Raw genomic sequence first — 24,107 nt, forward strand, 5'->3', positions numbered from 1 at the left:
CAAACCAAGTCCCACCCCTTGTCACTCAAGCAGGCACAGCTGGCTGTTAGATTCACTTACTCAGCTTGAGTCGGCATGCTTGTTTGCTTCTTCATGTCAATCCACATGTTTCCTGTATTAGACTATTTGTTTTTGTATCTTTATCTCTGCAAACAGCTAGTTGGTTAAAGCTCTACACCACATGAATCCCCAAAAACATGTTAGCTTCTTATGTTAATTTCTCTAATACAGGCTGCTGCCAGTGACTGAGGCCGCATGTTGTTTGTGCAACGACATGTTCTGAGTCAGAGAAGAACATGTGAAGCATATTTTAAAACCTTGTCTGAATATAACATCTCTATTAAAAATGTATTTCGGGTCTCCTGGGAAACACTGACCAACACTTTGGATTCTACCCTGTCACAACTCCTTCTATAAGGTCTTTTATTCGCCAGCCATATAAATTTGAATAGCCTACTCATTCTATTTCTATGATTCCAATGGTTCACATCACACACACAAACTGCCTTCAATAAGTATTCAAACTCCTCAGTTTATTCCACATTGTGTTACAGCCTGAATTCAATCTGTTTTTTTCTCTCATCCATCTACACACAATTCCCCATAATGACAAATTAAAAATGTGTTTTTAGAAATACCAAATATATTGAAAATGAAATACAGAAATCTAATTCACAAGTTTTCACACCCGAGTCAATACTATGTAGAAGCACCATTGGCGACAACTACAGCTTTGGTTTCTACCCTGTGACAATTTCTACTATTTGGTATTTTTTATTCGTTGTCATGCCAAACACCAGAAATAACTTCTTTGAGTCGTCTTGGGCAAGTCTGCATCAGCTTTGCACATCTGGATTTGGGGATTATCTCCCATTCTTGCAGATTTTCTCAAGCTCTGTTAAGTAAAATGGGGAGCTGCAGTGACCAGCAATCTTCAAGTCATTCCACGGATTTTCAATGGGATTCAAGTCTGTGCTTTAGCTGGGCCACTCAAGTACTTTCACATTCTTGTTCTGAAGCCATTACAGCTTTGCTTTGGCTGTATGCATTGTCCTGTTGGAACGTAAACCTTCGCCCCAGTCTAAGGTTGTTTGCTGACACCACCATGAAGCTGACACCACCATGCTTCATGGTAGGGATGGTGTTAGACGGGTGATGAGCTGTGCCTGGTTTTCTCCAGACAAAATGCTTAGCATTCAGGCCAGTTACATTTTTGTCTCATTAGACCACAGAATATTGTGTCTTACACTCTCAGTCTCTATCACGTGTCTTTTTGCAAACTCCAGGCGTGCTGTCATGTGCCTTTTCTCAGGAGTGATTGGTCACCTCCCTGACCAAGGGCCTTCTTGCCCGATTCCCCAGTTTGTTAGGTCTAGGCTGGGAAAATCCATACATCTTCTATTTCCCAACTTTTAACACTCAAGAATGTTGTATACCCTTCCCCCGATATATAGTACCAGTCAAAAGTTTGGACACACCTACTCATTCAAGGGTTTCCTTATTTGTTACTATTTTCTACATTGTAGAATGAAGACATCAAAACTATGAAAAAAAACATGGAATCATGTAGTAACCAAAAAAAAGTGTTAAACAAAATCAAAATATATTTTACATTTGAGATTCTTCAATGTAGCCACCCTTTGCCCTGATGACAGCTTTGCACACTCCTGGCATTCTCAACCACCTTCACCTGGAATGCTTCTCCAACAGTCTTGAAGGAGTTCCCACATTTGCTGAGCTGGCTGCTTTTGCTTCACTCTGCGGTCCAACTCATCCCAAACCATCTCAACTGGGTTGAGGTCAGGTGATTGTGGAGGCCAGGTCATCTGACGGAGCACTTCAACACTCTCCTTCTTGGTCAAATAGCCCTTACACAGCCTGGAGATGTGTTGGGTCATTGTCCTGCTGAAAAACAAATGATAGTGGGACTAAGCCAGATGGGATGGCGTGTCGCTACAGAATGCTGTGGTAGCCATGCTGGTTCAGTGTGCCTTAAATTCTAAACTAAATCACTGACAGTGTCACCAGCAAAGTACCCCCCACACCACCTCCTCTATGCATCACTGCAGGAATCACACATGCGGAGATCATTCTTTCACCTACTCAGCATCTCACGAAGACATGGCGGTTGGAACCAAAAATCACAAATTTGGACTCATCATACCAGTTTAATGTCCATTGCTCGTGTTTCTTGGCCCAAGCATGTCCTCTTATTGATGTCCTTTAGTAGTGGTTTCTTTGCAGGAATTTGACTATAAAGGCATGATTCATGCAGTCTCCTCTGAAAAGTTGATGTTGAGATGTGTCTGTTACTTGAAACTGAAGCATTTATTTGGGCTGCAATTTCTGAGGCTGGTAACTAATGAACTTATCCTCTGCAGCAGAGAACTCTGGGTCTTCCGTTCCTGTGGCGGTCCTCACGAGAGCCTGTTTCATCATAGCGCTTGATGTTTTTGCGACTGCACTTGAAGAAAATTTTAAAGTTCTTGAAATGTTCCAGATTGACTGACCTTCATGTATTAAAGTAATGATGGACTGTCCTTTCTCTTTGCTTATTTGAGCTGTTCTTGCCATAATATGGATTTGGTCTTTGACCAAATAGGGCTATCTTCTGTATACCACCCCTACCTTGTCACAACACAAATGATTGGCTCAATCACATTAAAGAAATGAATTCCACAAATGAACTTTTAACAAGGCATACCTGTTAATTGAAATGCATTCCAGGGGACTACCTCATGATGCTGGTTGAGAGAGTGCAAAGCTGTCGTCAAGGCAAAGGGTGGCTACTTTGAAGAATCTAAAATGTATTTTCATTTGTTTAACACTTTTTTGTTACTACATGATTCCATGTGTTATTTCATAGTTTTGATGTCTTCACTATTATTCTACAACTTAAAAAAACAGTAAAAATTAAGAAAAACCGTGGAATGAGTAAGTGTCCAAACTTTTGACTGGTACTGTATGCCTCATCACAATTCTATCTCGGAGATCTACGGACAGGTCCTTGGACTTCATGGTATAGTTTCTGCACCGCCAGCTGTCGGTGTGTTGAATTGGCCACTGGTGGACTCCAAGTTCTAGTGACATCAATGATGATCAAAACAAATTGGATGCACCTGTGCTCAATTTGGAGTGTCATAGCAAAGGGGTGTGAATACTTAAGCAAATGTGCTAACATTTCGAACACTATGTGTTTTCAATTTGTCATTATGGGGTATTGTGTATAGAAAGGTGAGTACATTTTTTATTTAATCCATTTTGAATTCAGGCTGAAACAACAAAATGTGGAATAAGTCAAGGGGTATGAATACTTTAAGGCATATATGCCATTTAGCAGACGCTTTTATTCAAAGTGACTTACAGTCATGCGTTCATACATATTTTCCGTATGGGCTGTCCCGGTGATCAAAGTGTTTTGATCTAAATTGCAATAAAAATGTATAAATCGCGGTAAACAAATAGATTTTTGGCATATATCGTGCAGCCCTAACACACACACGCACAGCCCAACTACCCACCTTGACTGGATGGCGAGATAGATGGTACGGCGAAATGCGACTAGGTTGACTTCCGTCTGGTCAAAGATGGTGACTTTCTCTGCTTCTATAAAAGTAAAACAGTACATAGTTATAAGGATGAAGGAGGGTTGTATTGATTGTTACAGTCAGGTGTTGTCATGCTATCGGTCTCCACACACTGGTCAATCTGTTTGTCTCACTCATTCTTTTGGGAGTTATTTCCATTTCCCAAGCATGGCGTTGCCAATGCCAAAGTCGTGTGTTTGATTCCCGCAAGATACTAAAAATGAATGCACTTACTGAAGTCGCTGTGGATAAAAGTGGCCAAGTGGCATGTATTATAATAATAAAACTGGGGTCATTCAAGTTGATACGAAGTTTAATGAATAGAGTGCCGAAGTGTTCTGACAGACCATCTAGGAGAGAGCAGTCAGTGAAACGTAAAAGCAGTGACCGATCTCTTGCTTGCCATGAGATCGCATGGAGACACTGAGAAATGACCATGTGCATCCCTAAATGGCACCCAATTCCCTATATAAGGGACTACTTTTGACCAGAACCCATTATAGTGCATTATATAGGGAATAGGGTGCCATTTGGGATGCACACAGAGAATCAGAGGTCTCCTTCCTACCTAATGGTCTTGGTATGCAGTGCATTTCCTTTGCAGTACTGAGCCACTGGGGATGATGAGATTTCTGGGGCAGATTACCTCTGGGACCATCAAGGACAGCCAAGGCCACCACTATAACCACCACTGTCCCCAAGTTACCGCAGAACAGAACGCGTCACTGAACTGAGCACTGTTAACATAAGTATCCTTCCTCTTGTCACATGTTTAGAGTTTTGAACCATACTCTTTGTAATTGTTGAATGTCAGTGTCCTTCTGTGTTAATCTTTGTGATTTTTCAAATCAATAAGTTGTATGCATACCATCTCCACCCTCTTCCCTCTCCTTTTCTCCATCATTATCATCATCTTCATCATCATCACTTCCATTGGCATCCTCTCCAGAGTCGCTGCTGCCCTCATCCAGGATCTCTGTGGAGAAAGGAGATGGTCATATGATATATTCTACACTAAAACACATTGCTTTCTCCAACATTAGTATTTATTTAACTAGGTATGTCATGGAGAACACCATCTTTTACAATAACTATCTGAAATGATGGCACAGTATGGTGGAATTCAGTTGATCATACAGACTTTACACTGTAGTAGCTGCAACATTAGCTAGGTAGCTGCCAGACAATAACCTATTACACATTAAACCATGTTCAGTTCAAAGTCAAATGTTTTGCTTTGTCTTAAGGCAATAATTGGCATTGTGATCCATCCATCTAGCAACTCACCCTTTTTAATTGCTTTGTACTTCTCCTCGTTCTCCAAGAAGTCTGTATCCATCTTAAAGACATCTGCAAGATACAGAACATTATTGTTTTTAATAGCAACAATTCGTTTGCAATTACTACATTCCAGAGCAATTAAAATCACTGCAAATGAGCCACAATCAGAAGTGATTACCCATAAAAACACACTCATTGTGTATTAGGATGCATTTCATATCAGGGCTTAAAGTGATAATGGCCTTCTTCCCTTCTCTTTCACCCTGAAGGAACGCTTGTATAGATTTTCCAATTAGGACAAGTGTGTATGTGCTGAAGCTACAGAAAATATGTTCATCATCTGTTGAATTGAACAAACATAAATAAATAGAAGCGGAATCTTAATGTCAGTCTGAAAATATAACCCTCTTTTACGAGAGAGCGAGGGAGTGAGATAGAGGGCAGAGGCGAACGCTGTGATTTCTCTCCTCTCAGAGAACATCATTCCACACTGGGACATCTATAGAGAGACTGATAGAGGAAACACCCAGCTATACCAGTATAATTAGCTCAGAATCCTTAGGGGCCTAAAGGACAGCAGGTGAATTGACTGAATAATGGGACGGGGTATTCTCTCTCCCCTGGCAATGAACATGCTGAAAACTAAGCCATCACAGATATGGCTCAATCGTATTTTCTTAAAAACATGTTCTTACCTGGTCTCCTCCCCTTCATTTACACAGATTCAAATAGTCTTGATCGTTGAAAACCACATGGTGGAAGCTAACCATTGGCTGGCTTTCACATGGTCAGTTATTTCAGAACAGCGCAATTAAGTAGGGTGAGGATAGGACTGTTGTGGTGACCATATTAGTGCCACACCGGCAGTCACGAGTCAGTCAAATTCCACATCAAATTTTATTGGTCACATACACATGGTTAGCAGATGTTAATGCGAGTGTAGCGAAATGCTTGTGCTTCTAGTTCCGACCGTGCAGGAATATCTAACAAGTAATCTCACAATTCCACAACAACTACCTTATACACACAAGGGTAAAGGAATGAACAAGAATATGTACATATAAATATATGGATGAGCGATGGCCGAACGGCATAGGCAATATGCAGTAGAGGGTATAGAGTACAGTACATACGAGATGAGTAATGTAGGGTATGTAAACATTATATAAAGTGGCATTGTTTAAAGTGACATTTATTACATCCAATTTGCCAACATACTGATTTGAGTCAGTATGTTGGCATCAGCCACTCAATGTTAGTGATGGCTGTAGTGATGCTGTTTAACAGTCCGATGGCCTTGAGATAGAAGCTGTTTCTCAGTCTCTCGGTCCCAGCTTTGATGCACTTGTACTGACCTCGCTTTCTGGGTGATAGCGGGGCGAACAGGCAGTGGCTCGGATGGTTGTTGTCCTTGATGATCTTTTTGGCCTTACTGTGATATTGGGTGATGTAAGTGTCCTGGAGAGCAGGTAGTTTGCACGTGGTGATGCGTTGTGGAGACCTCACTACCCTCTTGAGAACCTTACGGTTGTGGCCGGAGCAGCTGCCATACCAGGCGGTGATACAGCACGACAGGATGCTCTCGAGTGTGCATCTGTAAAAGTTGGTGAGTGTTTTTGGTGACAAGCCAAATTTCTTCAGCCTCCTGAGGTTGAAGAGGCGCTGTTGCGCCTTCACCACGCTGTCTGTGTGGGTGGACCATTTCAGTTTGTCCGCGATGTGTACGCCGAGGAACTTAAAACTTTTCACCTTCTCGTTGATGTGGATAGGGGGGTGCTCCCTCTGCTGTTTCCTGAAGTCCACGATCATCTCCTTTGTTTTGTTGACGTTGAGTGCGAGGTTATTTTCCTGACAACACACTCCGAGGGCCCTCACCTCCTCGTCGTTGTTGGTAATCAAGCCTACCACTGTAGTGCCGTCTGAAAACTTGATGATTGAGTTGGCCACACAGTCATGGGTGAACAGGGAGTACAGGAGAGGGCTGAGAACGCACCAGTGTTGAGGATCAGCGAGGTGGAGATGTTGTTTCCTACCCTCCTACCCTTGCACAGGGCGGGGTCGAGTTTGGAGGGTACTATGATGTTAAATGCTGAGCTGTAATCGATGAACAACATTCTTACATAGGTATTCCTCTTGTCCAGATGGGTTAGGGCAGTGTGCAGTGTGAGTGCGTCGTCTGTGGACCAATTGGGGCGGTAAGTGGGTCTAGGGTGTCAGGTAATGTATAGGTGATATGATCTTTGACTAGTCTCTCAAAGCACTTCATGATGACGGAAGTGAGTGCTACAGGGCGGTAGTCGTTTAGCTCAGTTACCTTAGGAACAGGAACAATGGTGGCCCTCTTGAAGCATGTGGGAACAGCAGACTGGGATTGGGATTATGTCCGTAAACACACCAGCCAGCTGGTCGGCGCATGCTCTGAGTACAAGGCTAGGGAGCCTTGCGAGGGTTAAAACGTTTAAATGTTTTACTCACTCATGTTTTACTCTTTATCCCCCTACACTTGTGTGTATAAGGCAGTAGTTTTGGAATTGTTAGTTAGATTACTTGTTGGTTATTACTGCATTGTCGGAACTAGAAGCACAAGGATTTCGCTACACTCACATTAACATCTGCTAACCATGTGTATGTGACAAATCAAATTTGATTTGATTCCTGTTTTAGTTTCTGTCTATAGGCTGGGAGCAACAAAATGGAGTCGTGGTCAGAATTGCTGAAAGGGCGAGGGAAGGCTTTGTATGCGTCGCGGAAGTTAGTAGCAGCAATGATCCAGAGTTTTGCCAGTCCGGGCTTTAGGGAGCCAGCTACAATAAATGCAGCCTCAGGATATGTGGTTTCCAGTTTACATAGAGTCCAATGAAGTTCTTTCAGGGCCGCCGAGGTGTCTGCTTGGGGGGGGGTGGGGGGGTATACGCGGCTGTGATTATAATCGAAGAGAATTCTCTAGGTAGATAATGCGGTCTGCATTTGATTGTAAGAAATTCTAGGTCAAGTGAACTTGAGTTCTTGTATGTTGTTATGATCACACCCCGACTCGTTAATCATACGGCATACACCCCCACCCTTCTTACCAGAGAGATGTTTGTTTCTGTCGGTCCCGATGCGTGAAGAAACCAGGCGGCTGTACCGACTCTGATAACGCATCCCGAGTGAGCCATGTTTCCGTGAAACAGAGAATGTTACAATCTCTGATGTCTCTCTGGAAGGCAACCCTTGCTCGAATTTAGTCTACCTTGTTGTCAAGAGACTGGACATTGGCGAGTAGTATACTCGGGAGCGGTGAGCCTGTCTACGGAGCCTGACCAGAATACCGCTCCGCCTGCCCCTTCTGTGGCGCTGTTGTTTTGGGTCGCGTACTGGGATCCGATCCATTGTCCTGAGTGGTGGTCCAAACAGAGGATCCGCTTTGGGGAAGTCGTATTCCTGGTCGTAATGTTGTTAAGTTGACGTTGCTCTTATATCCAATAGTTCTTTCCGGCTATATGTAATAAGACTTAAGATTTCCTGTGGTAACAGTGTATGAAATAATACCCCAAAAAACAAAATACTGCATAGTTTCCTAAGAAAGCAAAGCGAACATCTCTGGCGGAACCATATCACACACGTTTAGTCACAATAATTTGGATTCTCCAAGCTCTGATGCTACTGCTGGTCATTAGTAGCCTTCCAAACTTGCTAACTGCCTGGTACTCAGCACTCTATTGTTCATTTAATCACTATGACATAAATGCAAATGTATTAGAAAATCTAATCAAACACTTCATGAGAGCCCATGAGCTCATGTTGCACAACATTTCTATAGGCTATGCAACTGCGGGAGAAAACAGAGTGACAGCCGCTAATAAAAAGAGGATTCCATCAGCTTTCTATAGGCTAGGCCTACTATATTTATTTCTCAACTTTCCTAATATTAAGTACATTGCTTATATTTCCATCAGGAGTCAAGCCTACGTGAAAATAAACCATGGGGAAAAGTGTCCTCCATTCAGTATTTAAGTGCATAGATGAAATGTATTTTTTCCTGTTGCCCCTGTTTCAAGACCGGTGTATGATAATGGTCCATTCTAAATTAAATGTCAGACATATGATTTGGTATATATAAAGACTAGATTAAATCAAGAATAGTCTGATGGGTGACAATATTAGCCTATCACTTGTGAATTATATATTATCACGTGTGAATGATGCCCAGCATAAGGTCAGAAACGATGCCTTTTTTGGGCAACTTTTTTGAATCAGTCACACACTTTATTTTGAATAGCCTAGCCCATAGGCCTATATGTTTTAATAAGGTTTGTATCACAACTAAAGTAGCCAAATAACTTCTTAAAATGAAGCACATTAATTCGCTTTACAAGGGGTGTAAAGCCTAACTGGCATACACAAGCAGCGCGTGATTTTCAAGTTTGGGGAAGAGCTTACCAACATTTGAAGATAAATATTCTGATCTGTTGAGTCAGCCTCATATTGCTTTTAAAAGTTTTTTTTGATGCTAATGGATGTATTAATTTGGTATCTATCGAATCCCACAACTATGTTTGAAATGTGTTCCTCGCACAGAATAGGTAGACTTTCGTACTACGGGGAAGCAGACTGACATTGGATAGTCCTTTTGCTGTTCGTACGCTGACGAAATGTAAATGTGGACAATTCTTCCAATATCTTCAATTTGCACCTCGGAATTGGAGGACGTGCGCAGTTGCATCCCAATGTGTCTGTCTTCACTTGTAGCCTGTGAGAAAGACCAGATCACGTGACGGCGAGCAATGTAAGTCAAGAGACGCTTCGGATTGCACAGCACACTCAGGGAGAAGGGCACAATGCAGCACTCTGGGCCACAAAAGGCATGGATTTTGGGGGGGTGAATTACAGCCACAAAAGGGATGCCACTGAAATTCAAGACATTATCAAGTGCTTGTCAAATTGGGAATGAGAGACTACTGGAGTGTGCACAGCCTGCCCAAAAAACAAAGCAGAGCTCATGCCTTTCAAGCAATGTTTTTCAAATCATCATTAGTCTCATCATGCAGCCTTACAACGTATTAAACATCTAAACATATAGCCCAACATTGGTAGTAGAACTAAAGGTACATTAATAACTCTAAATTAAGCATATAGGAGTACCTATTTCTTTGTTAACCACTCAAAACAGAATAGCCACGTGTGCGCACTCCTTCAAATCATTGAGAAAATATTTATTTTATTCAGCTTTGTTCAATTGTATTCTTCAGACTATAAAATAATGCCACGGAATTCTAAGCAAATCTTGTCTGCTAAATGAACTAGTGTAGCCCACAGCCATTTGGCATAGCCACATCAGGACAACTCATAGTATGCTATTCTGTTCTTCTGAAATAGACTACATTTTCCTCATATCATGCTTCTTTAGACCAGTCTAAAATAAATAATGGATTTATTGTGAAGGTGACTTTTTGTCTTGTAGGCTATGTGTGGAAGCCAGCAGATGCTAAATGTGTTTATGTAAATTAACTGTCAATTACCGTGAGGACAACAGTTATTTCCTTGACAATCGCCGGCAGACGAAATTGTGACCGCCACAGCCCTAGGGGAGGACACTGTTTTTGTATAAAGTCTTGTCTGGTTAGGCCTACAGTATTTGAAAGCCTGGGCCTACCTTACTCAGGATATTTTCTTGGTTGTAGTGATCCTCTAGGGGCAGCACTGACCCTACTAGGGACTCCCTACTAGAGGCCCCAGAGTGGCGTAGCGGCCTAAGACAATGCATCTCAGTGCTAGAGGTGTCACTACAGACACCCTGGTTCGAATCCAGGGTCTATCACAACCGGCCGTGATTGCGAATCCCAATATGGCACCCCACAATTGGCCCAGTGTTGTCCGGGTTTGACCTGTATAGCCCGTCATTCTTAACTGACTTTCCTAGTTAAATGAAAGTTAAATAAATATTCTATACACAGGGCCACTCAGTGACCAGTTTATTTGGTACACCACCCCCCGTTCACAAAAATGGTTCTATCCTACCGACAGTGAGTCACGTGGCCTGCTATATAAAGCAGGCAGACAGACAAAGGCATTCAGTTACTGCTTGATTAAAAACAAGTGACCTAAGCGACATGGTATGATCGTCGGTGCCAGGCACACCGGTTCTAGTATCTCAGAAACATCCGGCCTCCTAGGCTTTTCACTCACGACAGTGTCTAGGGTTTACCGAGAATTGTGAGAAACAAAAAAACATCCGGTCAGTGGCAGTGCTGTGGCCAAAAACAGCTTGCTGATGAGAGGTCGAATGGCAAGAATAATGCAAGGTGACGGGCCACAAACAGGCAAATAACGGCGCAGTACAACAATGTGTGCAGAATGGTATCTTGGAATGCACAACTCGTCAGTCCTTGTCACAGATAGGCTATTGTATCAGACGACCACACCGGGTTCCAATCCTATCGACTAAAAACAAGAAGAGGCTCCAGTGGACACGCGATCACCAACACTGGATAATTGAGAAGTGGATAAACATTGCCTAGTCAGACAAATCCCGGTTCCTGTTGCGTCATGCTGATGGCAGAGTAAGGATTTGGAGTAAGCAGCACGAGTCCATGGCCCCATCATGCCTGTAGTCAACGGTATAGGCTGGTGGTGATGGTGTGGGGAAGGTTTTACTGGCACACGATAGGTCCCTTGATATCAATTGAGCAACGTTGGAACGCCACACCTTGTAGAATCTATGCCCTGAAGAATTCAGGCTGTTCTGTTGGCAAAGGGGGTCCAACCCGGTACTAGATAAGTGTACCTAATAAACATTATAATCTGTAGCATCTTACTGAGTATATCTTCTTGGTTGTAGTCGTCCTCTAAGGGCAGCATGTGTGTGAACTGATCTTCTTCCTCCACCAGGTCAAGCCCCTCTGGGACGATAGGGTGGTCCTTAAACCCATCCTTCCTGATGGCAAACATCACTTCGATCATGTACTGCACCCGCTTGTCAATCTCTGATTCGTGAAGGATGTTGCGCAGCCGCTCGAAAATGGCTAAAAACAGAAGAGACAGTGTTTAAATTAGATAACAAGCGAAATGGGACGTAAGAACACCAGAGAAATAAAGAAATCCCTTGATTTCTCTGAATGAGCTGTGATGGAGTGCTAAAAGGATTCTGTAGCTTTGATGGAACTAATGCTTCCTTCTCTCAAGCCTGTTCAAACAGTAAGAGCGGACGTGTTCTGTATAGCCATGGACCATTAATGCCCCTAGGGGAGACCTCAGTGTATAGCCATGGATCACCATTCTCTGCATGCGGCTGTAAGGCTGCGTTACTGTATAACCACTTTTTGACTGTACTCTATATCATCTACTGCATCTTTATGTAATACATGTATCACTAGCCACTTTAACTGTGCCGCTTTGTTTACATACTCATCTCATATGTATATACTGCACTCAATACCATCTACTGTATCTTGCCTATGCCGCTCTGTACCATCACTCACTCATATCTTTATGTACATATTCTTTATCCCCTTACACTTGTGTCTATAAGGTAGTAGTTTTGGAATTGTTAGCTAGATTACTTGTTGGTTATTACTGCATTGTCGGAACTAGAAGCACAAGCATTTCGCTACACTCGCATTAACATCTGCTAACCATGTGTATGTGACAAATACAATTTGATTTGATTTGGACCATTAATGCCCCTAGGGGAGACCTCAGTGTATAGCTATGTACCATTGATGCCCCTAGGGGAAACCTCCGTGAGTTTGAGGCCACACTCCTTGAGGAAGCTGATGGACACCTCCACGCTGTCGTCAGTAGGTCTCTCCAGGAGCAGAGTCAACATCTCCAGACACAAGACCTCATGGGCCACATTCTGATTGACGAGATGAGCAACAAACTTTGATGCCGTGAGACATTGTGCCTGAAAAACAAGAATACAAAATGTATTAGAAAGAGTTAAACAGCTGAGCTCTGAACTTCTCCATAATATGTATCAACGTTTTATGTATAAATGAGGCAGGAGTGACTGAAGTAGCTGTAGCAGTCACCGTGTCTTCCCAACACATCGTTATGCCAAAACTAAACGAGGCGGCAGCTAGTCACCTTGTCGTTCCTCCGGTAGCCCTTGCGGAAGTTAAGGATGAGTCTCTTGAGGATGAGCTCTCCTATCTGAGGGAACTTGGAGTTGATGATGGCTACCACAGCAGCATAGACGTGGGTGAAGGTGGCCGAAGCACTCTGGGCCTGCAGGGTGGACCTGGCCAGGAGACCTCTGGAGAATGGACACGGACACACACAGGTGGCACAGACAGAGACAAGGACAGACAGACGGATGGACAGACAAACACACATTAGTGAGCTGCACTTAAAAATGACTTTACCCAAATAATCCATGTCTCAAAGCTAAAGAGTAATACATTTGATTGATAAATCAAGCTGGAGCCATTACCTGCCCCTAACAATGTTCTCCTGCAGCAGCTCCTGAATGATCATGGCGATGTTGGACACATTCACCTTGTTGATCAGACCGTTGATGGACTTCTTCAGAGCCTCCCAGCTCATACGCTGGTACGCCAGACTGGAAACAGGAGAAAAATCATCCTTATCAATCAAATGTATTCATGAAGCCATTTTTACATCAGCAGTCAAAAAGTGGTTATACAGTAACGCAGCCTTACAGCCGCATGCTGAGTCGACTCAGCTCATTTCAGAATGTGATTGCAGCAGGGATGTGTGCAACCAAGTAATAACACTACATATTAACAGCGCATTTCTACAACACACTTTCCATGAAGCAGAAAATATTTCAAATTATTTTGCAAAACAATACATCCTAAAATGTCAGTACCTACACCAGACTACCGCAAAACAAATTCTAATTTTTAACAATTTCAGCCTGGTTAATAGACATATCTGCTTTTCCCACGATAAATAAATATATACAATTGAAGTCGGAAGGTTACATACACCTTAGCCAAATACATTTAAACATTTAAACACAGTTTCACAATTACTGACATTTAATCGTTTCAAAATTCCCCGTCTTAGGTCAATTAGGAACACCACTTTATTATAAGAATGTGAAATGTCAGAATAATATTAGAGAATGATTAATTTCAGCTTTAATTTCTTTCATCACATTACCAGTGGATCAGACGTTTACATACAGTCAATTAGTATTTGGTAGCATTGCATTTAAATTGGTTAACTTGGGTCAAATATTTCAGGTAGCCTTCCACAAGCTTCCAACAATAAGTTGGGTGAATTTTGACCCATTCCTCCTGACAAAGCTGGGTTAACTGAGTCAGGTTTGTAGGCCTCCTTGCTCGGACACATTTTCAGTTCTGCCCACAAATTTTCTATGGGATTGAGGTCAAGGCTTTGCCATGGCCACCCCAATAGCTTGACTTTGTAATCCTGAAGCCATTGCACCAGTCCCTCCTGCAGCAAAGCACCCCCACAACATGACGCTGCCACCTCCGTGCTTCACATTTGGAATGGTGTTCTTCAGGCTAGCAAGCCTCCCCCTTAAACCTCCAATCTTTGTCCCCATGTGCAGTTGTAAACCGTAGTCTGGCTTTTTATGGCGGTTTTATAGCGGTGGCTTCTTCCTTGCTGTGCGGCCTTTCAGGTTATGTCGATATAAAACTTGTTTAACTGTGGATATAGATACTTTTGTACCCGTTTCCTGCAGCATCTTCACAAAGTCCTTTGCTGTTGTTCTGGGATTGATTTTCACTTTACACACCAAAGTACACATCTCTAGGAGACAGAACGCGTCACCTTCCTGAGTGGTATGACGGCTGCGTGGTCCCATGGTGTTTATACTTGCGTACTATTGTTTGTACAGATGAACGTGGTATCTTCATGCGTTTGGAAATTGCTCCCAGGATGAACCAGACTTGTGGTCTACAATTATTTTTCTGAGATCTTGGCTGATTTATCCCATGATGTCAAGCAAAGAGGCACCGAGTTTGAAGGTAGGCCCTGAAATACATCCACAGGTACACCTCCAATTGACTCAAATGAGGTCAATCAAAAGCTTCTAAAGCCATGACATAATTTTCTGAAATTTTTCAAGCCGTTTAAAGGCAGTCAACTTAGTGTAACTTCACTACTTCATCATCTTCGCCACCTTCTCTGCGTCCCAAATAGCACCCTATTCCCAATATTGTGCACTACTCCTGACCAGGGCCCAAGGCACTGATGAAAAGTAGTGCACTACATAGGGAGTTGGGTGCTATTTGAGACGCAGGCCTCGTCTCAGGGTACTCGGACTTAAGGCGCCAAAATGCTATTCCAAGAAATGACAGGAAGGTGACTGAAAACACCTTGAGCTACAGATAGTCTGTCTGAAATAGCATCCAGGTCCATATATAGTACAATGCAGGGATTCCCTATATAGCACTACGTAGGGATTAGGGTGCCATTTCGGACACAAACATAGATATTCACGCCGGTCTCAGAGTCAGCTGTTCATTTTAGCCTCTTGCTTCAACACCTTGCTGCCGCCAGACCAAATGATTATCTATTGTGTTGCCATCAACTTACTAGACAGTATCTTAGAAGAACTTCATTTACAGCATTATTTATATTAGAAATATGATGTTTCATTCTTTGATTGTAGTCTTGAGTGTGACTTCACCATCCATGAGTATTTGTTCTGTGATGACAGGCAGATATAGAATCCATAGAATGGACAAAGCCCCTCAGACCACATCAATCTAAATGGGAATGTCCATTCTAATAATTATATTTCTAGGTTCAGACAACAGCTTAACACACCTGCTCTTGTCAGTGATCTGGGCCTGCATCATGCGCAGTTTGGCTGGGGGGATGTAAGCTCCACCAGTCCTGGTCAGGATAGGGTCCAGTTCCTCCTTCTTCTTCTTCACTGGTGGTTCCTCTGTAGCAGGGTCTTTCTTGGCTGGGGAGGGCGACCGGCCTCTCCTCCTGAACTCAGCCTCTCTGTCACGACTTGACTGGCGCTCGTAGTATCGGTCCCTGTTACGATCATCCTCCCTTGACCTGTGGTTGAGGCAAGGACAGGTCAATATATCAATACTGTAGTGATCTTTTTAAGAATGGGGCTAGGGCTAGTCTAAATGTGGTCTACCCTAAATTAGCTGTAAACATGATACAGATCAATCATATTTAGAAATCCCTTTTTACATTCATCACAAAGTACTTTAGAGTAACTTAGGCCCCAAAGAACAAGCAGAAGTGGCAAGGAAATACCTCCACAGAAGGAAACCTCAAGTGGAAGCGGGCAGACTGTGCCGTGTTCCCTTTTCGTACCTGCCATAACCTCCTCCACCGTAGCGCCGGTCCCTCTCCTGACTTCTGGAACGGGACCTAGAGCAGGAACTGCGGGGATCACCATCCCTGGAACAATGAGAAACAGCTGTAGGGTTGCAAAATTAGAGACTTTCCCAACGTTCCCAGGTTCTTCATAAATACCAGTTGAAGGATTCCCGGAATCAGGAGGGAAGCCCTGGAGAGTAAGGGATGACCTATAGCTCTTATTTGCAGGTTAACAGAGATAGTCACTCACCTGTCATCTGGGGTGGGGCTCCTGCCTCTGTTCGCACTCTGGTCATCTGGACCACGCTGGAACACAAAATGTCAAAATCCCCCATCCGGTCAGTGTTTACCAACATTACCACAGCGCAAACTTTTGTAATCGCATAACGTTAACAGTATGTACGAATATCAGTTTGGAGGGTTTGTTTCCCGGACAGTCGGACACAGATGAAACATAGTCCTCAACTAAAAAGCATGGTCAATAAAGAATCTCCACTGGGCAGTATACCATATTTCACGATACACCGGTAGTGACGCAAGGACCGGTTTGGGTTTTTACTTAACCTTCTATAAATGGTAATTGAATGTACGGTTTATTAAATGTGATATGCCGTCCCCATGTGTAACATCCATTTATTATAGTTTACTTTGCTACTTCAGTCAACTCTCTCGCTTTCAACAGACCTAGAACCCGCCCCGTCATTCAAGGAGCATATTTTAAACGGATTATACGGTCCCCTAGGACACACAACACTTTGATTCCTACTCGGTCACAATAACTCCTGCCTGGCATTTTCATTCATTGTCATGTCAAACACTGTATTCAAATTATAGAATTAGATTAATCATTATATTGCCATGATGCCAAAAGTTAACTTAAGTGGTTGGTTCTAAATCGTAAGTCAAATCACAATTGCAACATTTGGCAAAAAAATAAGGCATAGATTGGGCTGTACGATATGGGTAAACAAAGTGGCAGTGTGGAAATGATCTCAAATGAGCACAGGAAATGCAGAAATGTATTAAAATAATTTGGAGTTGAAAGCATAACACAATCAGAATAGAGAAAGAAACCACTTAGAATGTATGTGTTGCCACACCAGGGTAAGACACTACTCATAAAGCATATTTAGAACTTCTATTTTTCAAAAACATAAAATAGTTTTTTTTTTATACAGTGATACAATATTTTGGCCATAACGCCCAGCCCTAGCTGAAAGTATTTTTGGGGTGCAGGATTACTTTCCAAACTGTCTGGCAAACGGGCCACGAATGTGGCTGAGTCAGTCACTCACCATGATCTGTGCCACGCTGCTCTTCATCCTGCAGCCTACTGCCTCATCACTGCTCCCATCATCAGAGCCGCTGGACTCATCTTCCTCCTGGCTGACACTGGCACTGGATGGGGCCCTACTACCCCTAGTGGCTCTGGAGCTGGCTACTCCTGGACTGGCCACTCCGGGACTGCCTAGAACTATGAGGGCCTCTGAGCTGGCTCTGGGACCTTTGGGTCCAGGACTGGCTGCAGGGCTATCTGCCCCCTCTGTAGCTTCCACTGCAGAAAAAAACAAAGTTTGGTTAATAAGTGTCTTTTACTACGCAGTTCTACGTGATATTGTAGGACAGGGTGGAATGTCCAAAATGACAGTTTTTTCTTGGAGACAAAGTGCATTCAGAAAGTACTCAGACACTTGAATTTTAACACATTTTATTACGTTACAGCCTTATTCTAAAATTGATTAAATTGTTTTTTTCCCCTTCATCAATCTACACACAATTCGCCCCTAATGACAAAGCAAAACCGGTTTAGAAATTGTTGCAAATTAAAAATAAAAACCTGGAATATCACATAAGTATTCAGACCCTTTACTCAGTACTTTGTTGAAGCAACTTTGGCAGCGATAACAGGCTTGACTCTTCTTGGGTATGACGCTACAAGCTTGGCACACCTGTATTTGGGGAGTTTCTCCAATTCTTCTCTGCAGAACCTCTCAAGCTCTGTCAGGTTGGATGGGGAGCGTTGCTGCACAGCTATTTTCAGGTCTCTCCAGAAATGTTCGATCGGGTTCAAGTCCGGCCTCTGGCTGGGCCACTCAAGGACATTCAGAGACTTGTCCTGAAGCCACTGCGGTGTTGTTTATGATCATTGTCCTGTTGGAAGGTGAACTTTCACCCCAGCCTGGAGCAGGTTTTTAAATCAAGGATCTCTCTGGACTTTGCTCCGTTCATATTTCCCTCAATCCTGACTAGTCTCCCAGTCCCTGCCGCTGAAAAACATCCCGACAGCATAATGCTGCCACCACCATGCTTCACTGTAGGGATGGTTCCAGGTTTCCTCCAGAAGTGACGGTTGGCGTTCAGGCCAGAGTGTTAAATCTTGGTTTCATCAGCCCAGAGAATCTTGTTTATAATGTTCTGAGAGTCCTTTAGGTGCCTTTTGGTAAAGTCCAAGTGGGCTGTTATGTCCCTTTTACTGAGGAGTGGCTTCTGTCTGGCCACTCTACCATAAAGGCCTGATTAGTGGAGTGATCCAGAGATGGGCGAACCTTCCAGAAGGACAACCATCTCCACAGAGGAACTCCGGAGCCCTGTCAGAGTGACCATTGGGTTATTGGTCACCTCCCTGGGCCCTTCTCCCCTGATTGCTCAGTTTGGCCGGACGGCCAGCTCATGGCTGGAGATTCTCTCTGACATACATGGTCAACTATGGAACCTTATATAGACAGGTGTGTGCCTTTCCAAATCATGTCCATTCAATTGAATTTACCATAGCTGGACTCCTATCAAGTTGTAGAAACATCTCAAGTATGATCAATGGAAACAGGATGCACCAGAGATAAATTTTGAGTCTCATAGCAAAGGGTCTGAATACTTCTGTAAATAAGGCCTCTGTTTTTATTTTGTATACATTTCTGGAAAATTATTTTTGCTTTGTCATTATGGGGTAGTGTGTGTAGATTGTTGAGGATTTAAAAATATTTTTGTAATTCATTTAAGAATAACTTACAAAATGTGAAGAAAGAGAAGAGGTTCTGAATACTTTCCGAATGCACTGCATGTCTTAGATTCATTGCGCTTGCATATTTTATTTATTTAACGGGGTGGATCAGCTTTAACATTGCAAATACATTGTGGCTTCCCTCAATGTAATTGCCTGCATCATTTCCAATCCCCCATATATATTTTCTTTATAAATATAATACTTTAAACATATTTTAAATATATTTTCCATTATCTTCCCCCAACTAACCCTCCCCTAATGGACAACGACACTTAGACTTCTACTCACAGCTTATACATTTCATGGACACATATATTAGTTATCTATTGTTTGTTTTTAATCCCATCCTTCAGCTCCCCTCAACCCCTCCCATCCATCTCTGAACACCATCCAGTTTTGATTTGACATTTTCAGGTGTGCCGTTTAAAAAAAATCGAAACCTACATACATTTTACGGACACAGTATATTTTAACATCAGTGAGCTTGTTTTTTGTTATTTTTAGTCCCACCCTTCAGCCCTTCCCATCGATCTCTGAAGACCATCCAGTCCCAGTCTTCAGCTCCCCTCAATCCTTCCCATCGATCTCTGATCTCTCTCTGTTTTGATTTATATTTGACATATATTTCATTCAACGGTGCTGTTTCACCAAAGTTCTGAACCTTTCTATTCTCATAGTTTCTACAGATTGTAAAACATTATTTTTTTTGCTAAGAGTATTATTATATTATGCTCGTCTATTGTTGAACACGTTGAATGTGTTTTTAATGAAAGTGGGATATGGAAATGTGTCTTGAGTCTTTTACAATATGTAGACTATCTACATTCAGACCACAAGCAATCGACAAGCAAACAAGAATGAAAAGGAGCGAGAGTGAACTTCAACTGACATTCAGTTAATGCTCTATTTGAGAACTGACTGTGCTGAAGGCTTAAGAACAGGAAGGCTGTATTAAATAATTGATGAAGTGCACTGTAGTGGCCTGCTGAGATAGATCCCTAGTTGGACCAGTCACTCATCTCCTGCCCAGTCCACAGCTCATTCCTTCATGCCTGTTGGCTGATTTCTAAGTAGACTCTGACAACGTTAACTTAGCACATCATGAAGTTATTACAGCAAACGTTTTCAAGAAACAATGAAGCATGAAAGTTAAATATTGTGAGAATTACTTCATGCGCTGTCTATGCATACAGCGAGACAATTACAAAATCACATGAGAATAAGAGTGGTCTACTAATTTCATAGCTGGAATCCCAAAGCAGTGCGGAGTGTCTTGCAGGCAACTGCCATCAAAGTTAAAAGGTGTGCCAAAAGGTCTCCGACAGCAATATCAATTTCTAGATGCTACCACAGCACTCGGCTCTGTTACACACACACACACGAGAGAAGACTCTGCAATGCATTGTTGAGAATTGGCAATGTGTGATTTGCATAATAACAATTTTAATATTCAATGGTGACACTGAGGAATAAAATGTTATTTGTCACATGCGCCAAATACAACAGGTGTAGTAGACCTGAGTGAAATGCTTACTTACAAGCCCTTAAGAAAAAAAGTGTTAACTGCATTGTTGGTTAAGAAAGTATTTACTTAAATAAACTGAAGTAAAAAAATAAAAAATAAAGAGCAACAATAAAATAACAGTAGCGAGGCTATATACATGGGGTACCGGTCCAAAGTCAATGTGAGGGGCACCGGTTAGTCGAGGTAATTGAGGTAATATGTACATGTAGGTAGAGTTAAAGTGACTATTCATGGATAATAAACAGAGAGTAGCAGCAGTGTAAAAATGAGGGGGTGGGGACTAGAGGTCGACCGATTATGATTTTTCAATGCCGATACCGATTATTGGAGGACCCAAAAGGGCCGATAAGGATTTTATTTATATACACACACGCATACATACTACACATGACAATTACAACAATACTGAATGAACACTTATTTTGACTTAATATAATATATAAATAAAATCTATTTAGTCTCAAATAAATAATGAAACATGTTCAATTTGGTTTAAATAATGCAAAAACACAGTGTTGGAGAAGAAAGTAAAAGTGCAATATGTGCCATGTAAAAAAGCTAAAGTTTAAGTCCCTTGCTCAGAACATATGAAAGCTGGTGGTTCAATTATCCCAGTTCTTCAATATTCCCAGGTAAGAATTTTAAGTTGTAGTTATTATAGGAATTATGACATGTCGACTATCTCTCTCTATAACATTTGTATTTCATATAACTTTGACTACTGGATGTTCTTATTGGCACTTTAGTATTGCCGGCATAATCTTGCGAGCTGATAGGCTTGATATCATAAACAGCGCTGAGCATTCAAGCATTGCTAAGAGCTACTGGCAAAAAGCAGTAAGTGTTGTTTAAATGAATGCTTATGAGCCTGCTCCTACCTACCACCGCTCAGTCAGACTGCTCTATCAAATCATAGACTTAATTATAACATAATAAACACAGAAATACGAGCTTTTGATCATTAATAATGGTCAAATCCGGAGACTATCATTTCGAAAACAAAACGTTTATTCTTTCAGTGAAATACAGAACCATTCCGCATTTTATCGAACAGGTGGCAACCCTAAGTCTAAATATTTCTGTTACATTGTACAACCTTCAATGTGATGTCAGAATTATGAAAAATTCAGGCAAATTAATTGCGTTTTTCACACAGTTCGCAACGAGTCAGGCGGCCCAAACTGTTGCATATACCTTGACTCTGCTTGTCCTGAACACAAGAGAATTAACACAATTTATCTAGTTAACTTCTCTAGGGTAGGGGGCAGCATATGGAATTTTGGATGAAAAGTGTGCCCAAATTAAACTGCCTTCTACTCAGGCCCAGAAGATAGGATATGCATATAATTGGTAGATTTGGATAGAAAACTCTAAAGTTACCAAAACTGATAAAATAGTGTCTGAGTATAACAAAACTGATTTGGCAGGCGGAAACCTGAGAAAAATCCATTCAGGAATTAGGATTTTTTTGTTGTTGCAGTTTTCTATTCAATGCCATTACAGTATCCATTGACTTATGACTCAAATTGCAGTTCCTATGCCTTCCACCAGATGTCAACAGTCTTTGGAAATAGTTTCAGGATGGTATTCTTAAAAATTAGGGAGTAAGAGCAGTCTGAATGAGTGGACCCTGCCATGTCACAGAGCTTTTTCATGTGTGCGACCGAGAGTGCCCTTCTTGTTTACCTTTTATATTGACGACGTTATTGTCCGGTTTAAATATTATCGATTATTTAAGCTAAAAACAACCTGAGGATTGATTATGGATTTACGGATACAATTTAGATTTTTTTTTGTCTGCCTGTTGTGACTGTTTGAGCCTGTGGATTACTGAACAAAACGGAGGTTTTTGGATATAAAGAGTCTATCAAACAAAAGGAACATTCATTGAATAAATTAATGTCTTCTGAGTGCAACCATATGAAGATCAACAAAGGTAAGTGATTAATTTTCTCTATTTCTGACTTGTGTAAGTAACTATTCTACTTGGCTGGTTACTGTTTGTAATGATTTGTCTGCTGAGCTATGTCCTCAAATAATTTACCGTAAAGCATTTTTTAAATCTGACAGCGTGGTTGGATTCACAAGAAGTTCATATTTAAACATGTAAAATCTTTGTATCTTTTCTGAATTTTTATAATGAGTATTTCTGTATTTCAATTTGGCGCTCTGCAATCTCACTGGATGTTGGCATACCCTAGAGAGGTTCAAATAAATTAATGTTAGCAGGCAATATTAACTAAATATGTAGGTTAAGAAAGGCATTGATGTTTATGGTTAGCTACATTTGTGAAACAATTGGGCTTTTTTCGCCAGCACCGCATTGATTATATGCAATGTAAGACAAGCTAGTTGAGTAATATCATCAACCATGTGTAGTTAACAAGTGATTATATGAAGATTGATTGCTTTTTATAAGATAAGTTTAACGCTAGCTAGCAACTTACCTTGGTTCCTTGCAGCCACAAGGTCCTTTTGACACTGCACTCACGTAACAGGTGGTCAGCATGCCACGCAGTTTCCTCATAGCGCCAATGGCCATAATCGGCATCCAAAGAGGCTGATTACCGATTGTTATGAACACTTGAAATTGGCCAATTAAAATCGCTCGACCTCGAGTTGGGACAATGCAAATAGTCCAGGTAGCCATTTGATTAGCTATTCATGAGTCTTATGAACAGTCAATGACTAGAGAGGCTGGAATCAGGCTGGATGGCAGGAAGCTTGGCCCCAGTGATATATTGGGCCGTACACACTACCCTCTGGAGTGCCTTGCCGTCGGATGCCGAGCAGTTGCCATTTTAAGTATCTGAGGACCCATGTCAAATCTTTTCAGTCTCCTGAGGGGGAATAGGCATTGTCGTGCCCTCTTCACGACTGTCTTAATGTGTTTGGACCATTATAGTTTGTCTCATTGTTGTCGGTGATCAGGCCTACCACTGTTGAGTTGTCAGCAAAAAATGACAGTGGAGTCGTGCTTGGCCATGCAATCATGGGTGACCAGGGAGTACAGGAGGTGACTGAGCATGCACCAGAGGGGCCCCTGTGTTGAGGATCAGCGTTGCATATGTGTTGTTACCGACCCTTACCACCTGGGGGCGGCCCGTCAGGAAGTCCAGGATCCAGTTGCAGAGGGAGGTGTTTAGTCCCAGAGTTCTTAGCTTCGTGATGAGCTTTGAAGGCACTATGGTGCTGAACACCGAGCTGTAGTCAATGAATAGCATTCTTATGTAGGTGTTCCTTTTGTCCAGGTGGGAAAGGGCAGTGTGGAGTGCAATAGAGATTGCATCACCTGTGGATCTGTTGGAGCAGTATGCAAATTGGAGTGGTCTAGGTTTTCTGGGATAATGGTGTTGATGTGAGTTTTGACCAGCTTTTCAAAGCATTTCACGCCTACAGACGTTAGTTCTTCGGGTCAGTAGTCATTTAGGCAGGTTCCTTGGCG

The 24,107-nt window shown here is 42.1% G+C and overlaps 1 protein-coding gene across 1 annotated transcript in view; it reads right to left on the reverse strand.

Annotated features, from left to right (window-relative positions):
- Positions 1-24,107, reverse strand: part of LOC115111403 (pre-mRNA-splicing factor CWC22 homolog) — a 50,998-nt gene that overhangs the window by 24,178 nt on the left and 2,713 nt on the right. The window contains exons 3-13 of the mRNA XM_029637421.2: positions 17,432-17,691; positions 16,387-16,442; positions 16,131-16,217; positions 15,618-15,860; positions 13,282-13,410; positions 12,936-13,104; positions 12,564-12,753; positions 11,666-11,872; positions 4,875-4,937; positions 4,456-4,563; positions 3,522-3,606 (exon numbers count right to left, since the gene is read on the reverse strand). Of these exons, the coding sequence (XP_029493281.1) occupies positions 3,522-3,606; positions 4,456-4,563; positions 4,875-4,937; positions 11,666-11,872; positions 12,564-12,753; positions 12,936-13,104; positions 13,282-13,410; positions 15,618-15,860; positions 16,131-16,217; positions 16,387-16,442; positions 17,432-17,691 (1,597 nt within the window). The remainder of the gene's footprint in view (positions 1-3,521; positions 3,607-4,455; positions 4,564-4,874; positions 4,938-11,665; positions 11,873-12,563; positions 12,754-12,935; positions 13,105-13,281; positions 13,411-15,617; positions 15,861-16,130; positions 16,218-16,386; positions 16,443-17,431; positions 17,692-24,107) is intronic.

This window comes from Oncorhynchus nerka, linkage group LG3, assembly GCF_034236695.1.
Source record: "Oncorhynchus nerka isolate Pitt River linkage group LG3, Oner_Uvic_2.0, whole genome shotgun sequence".
Lineage (NCBI taxonomy): Eukaryota > Metazoa > Chordata > Actinopteri > Salmoniformes > Salmonidae > Oncorhynchus > Oncorhynchus nerka.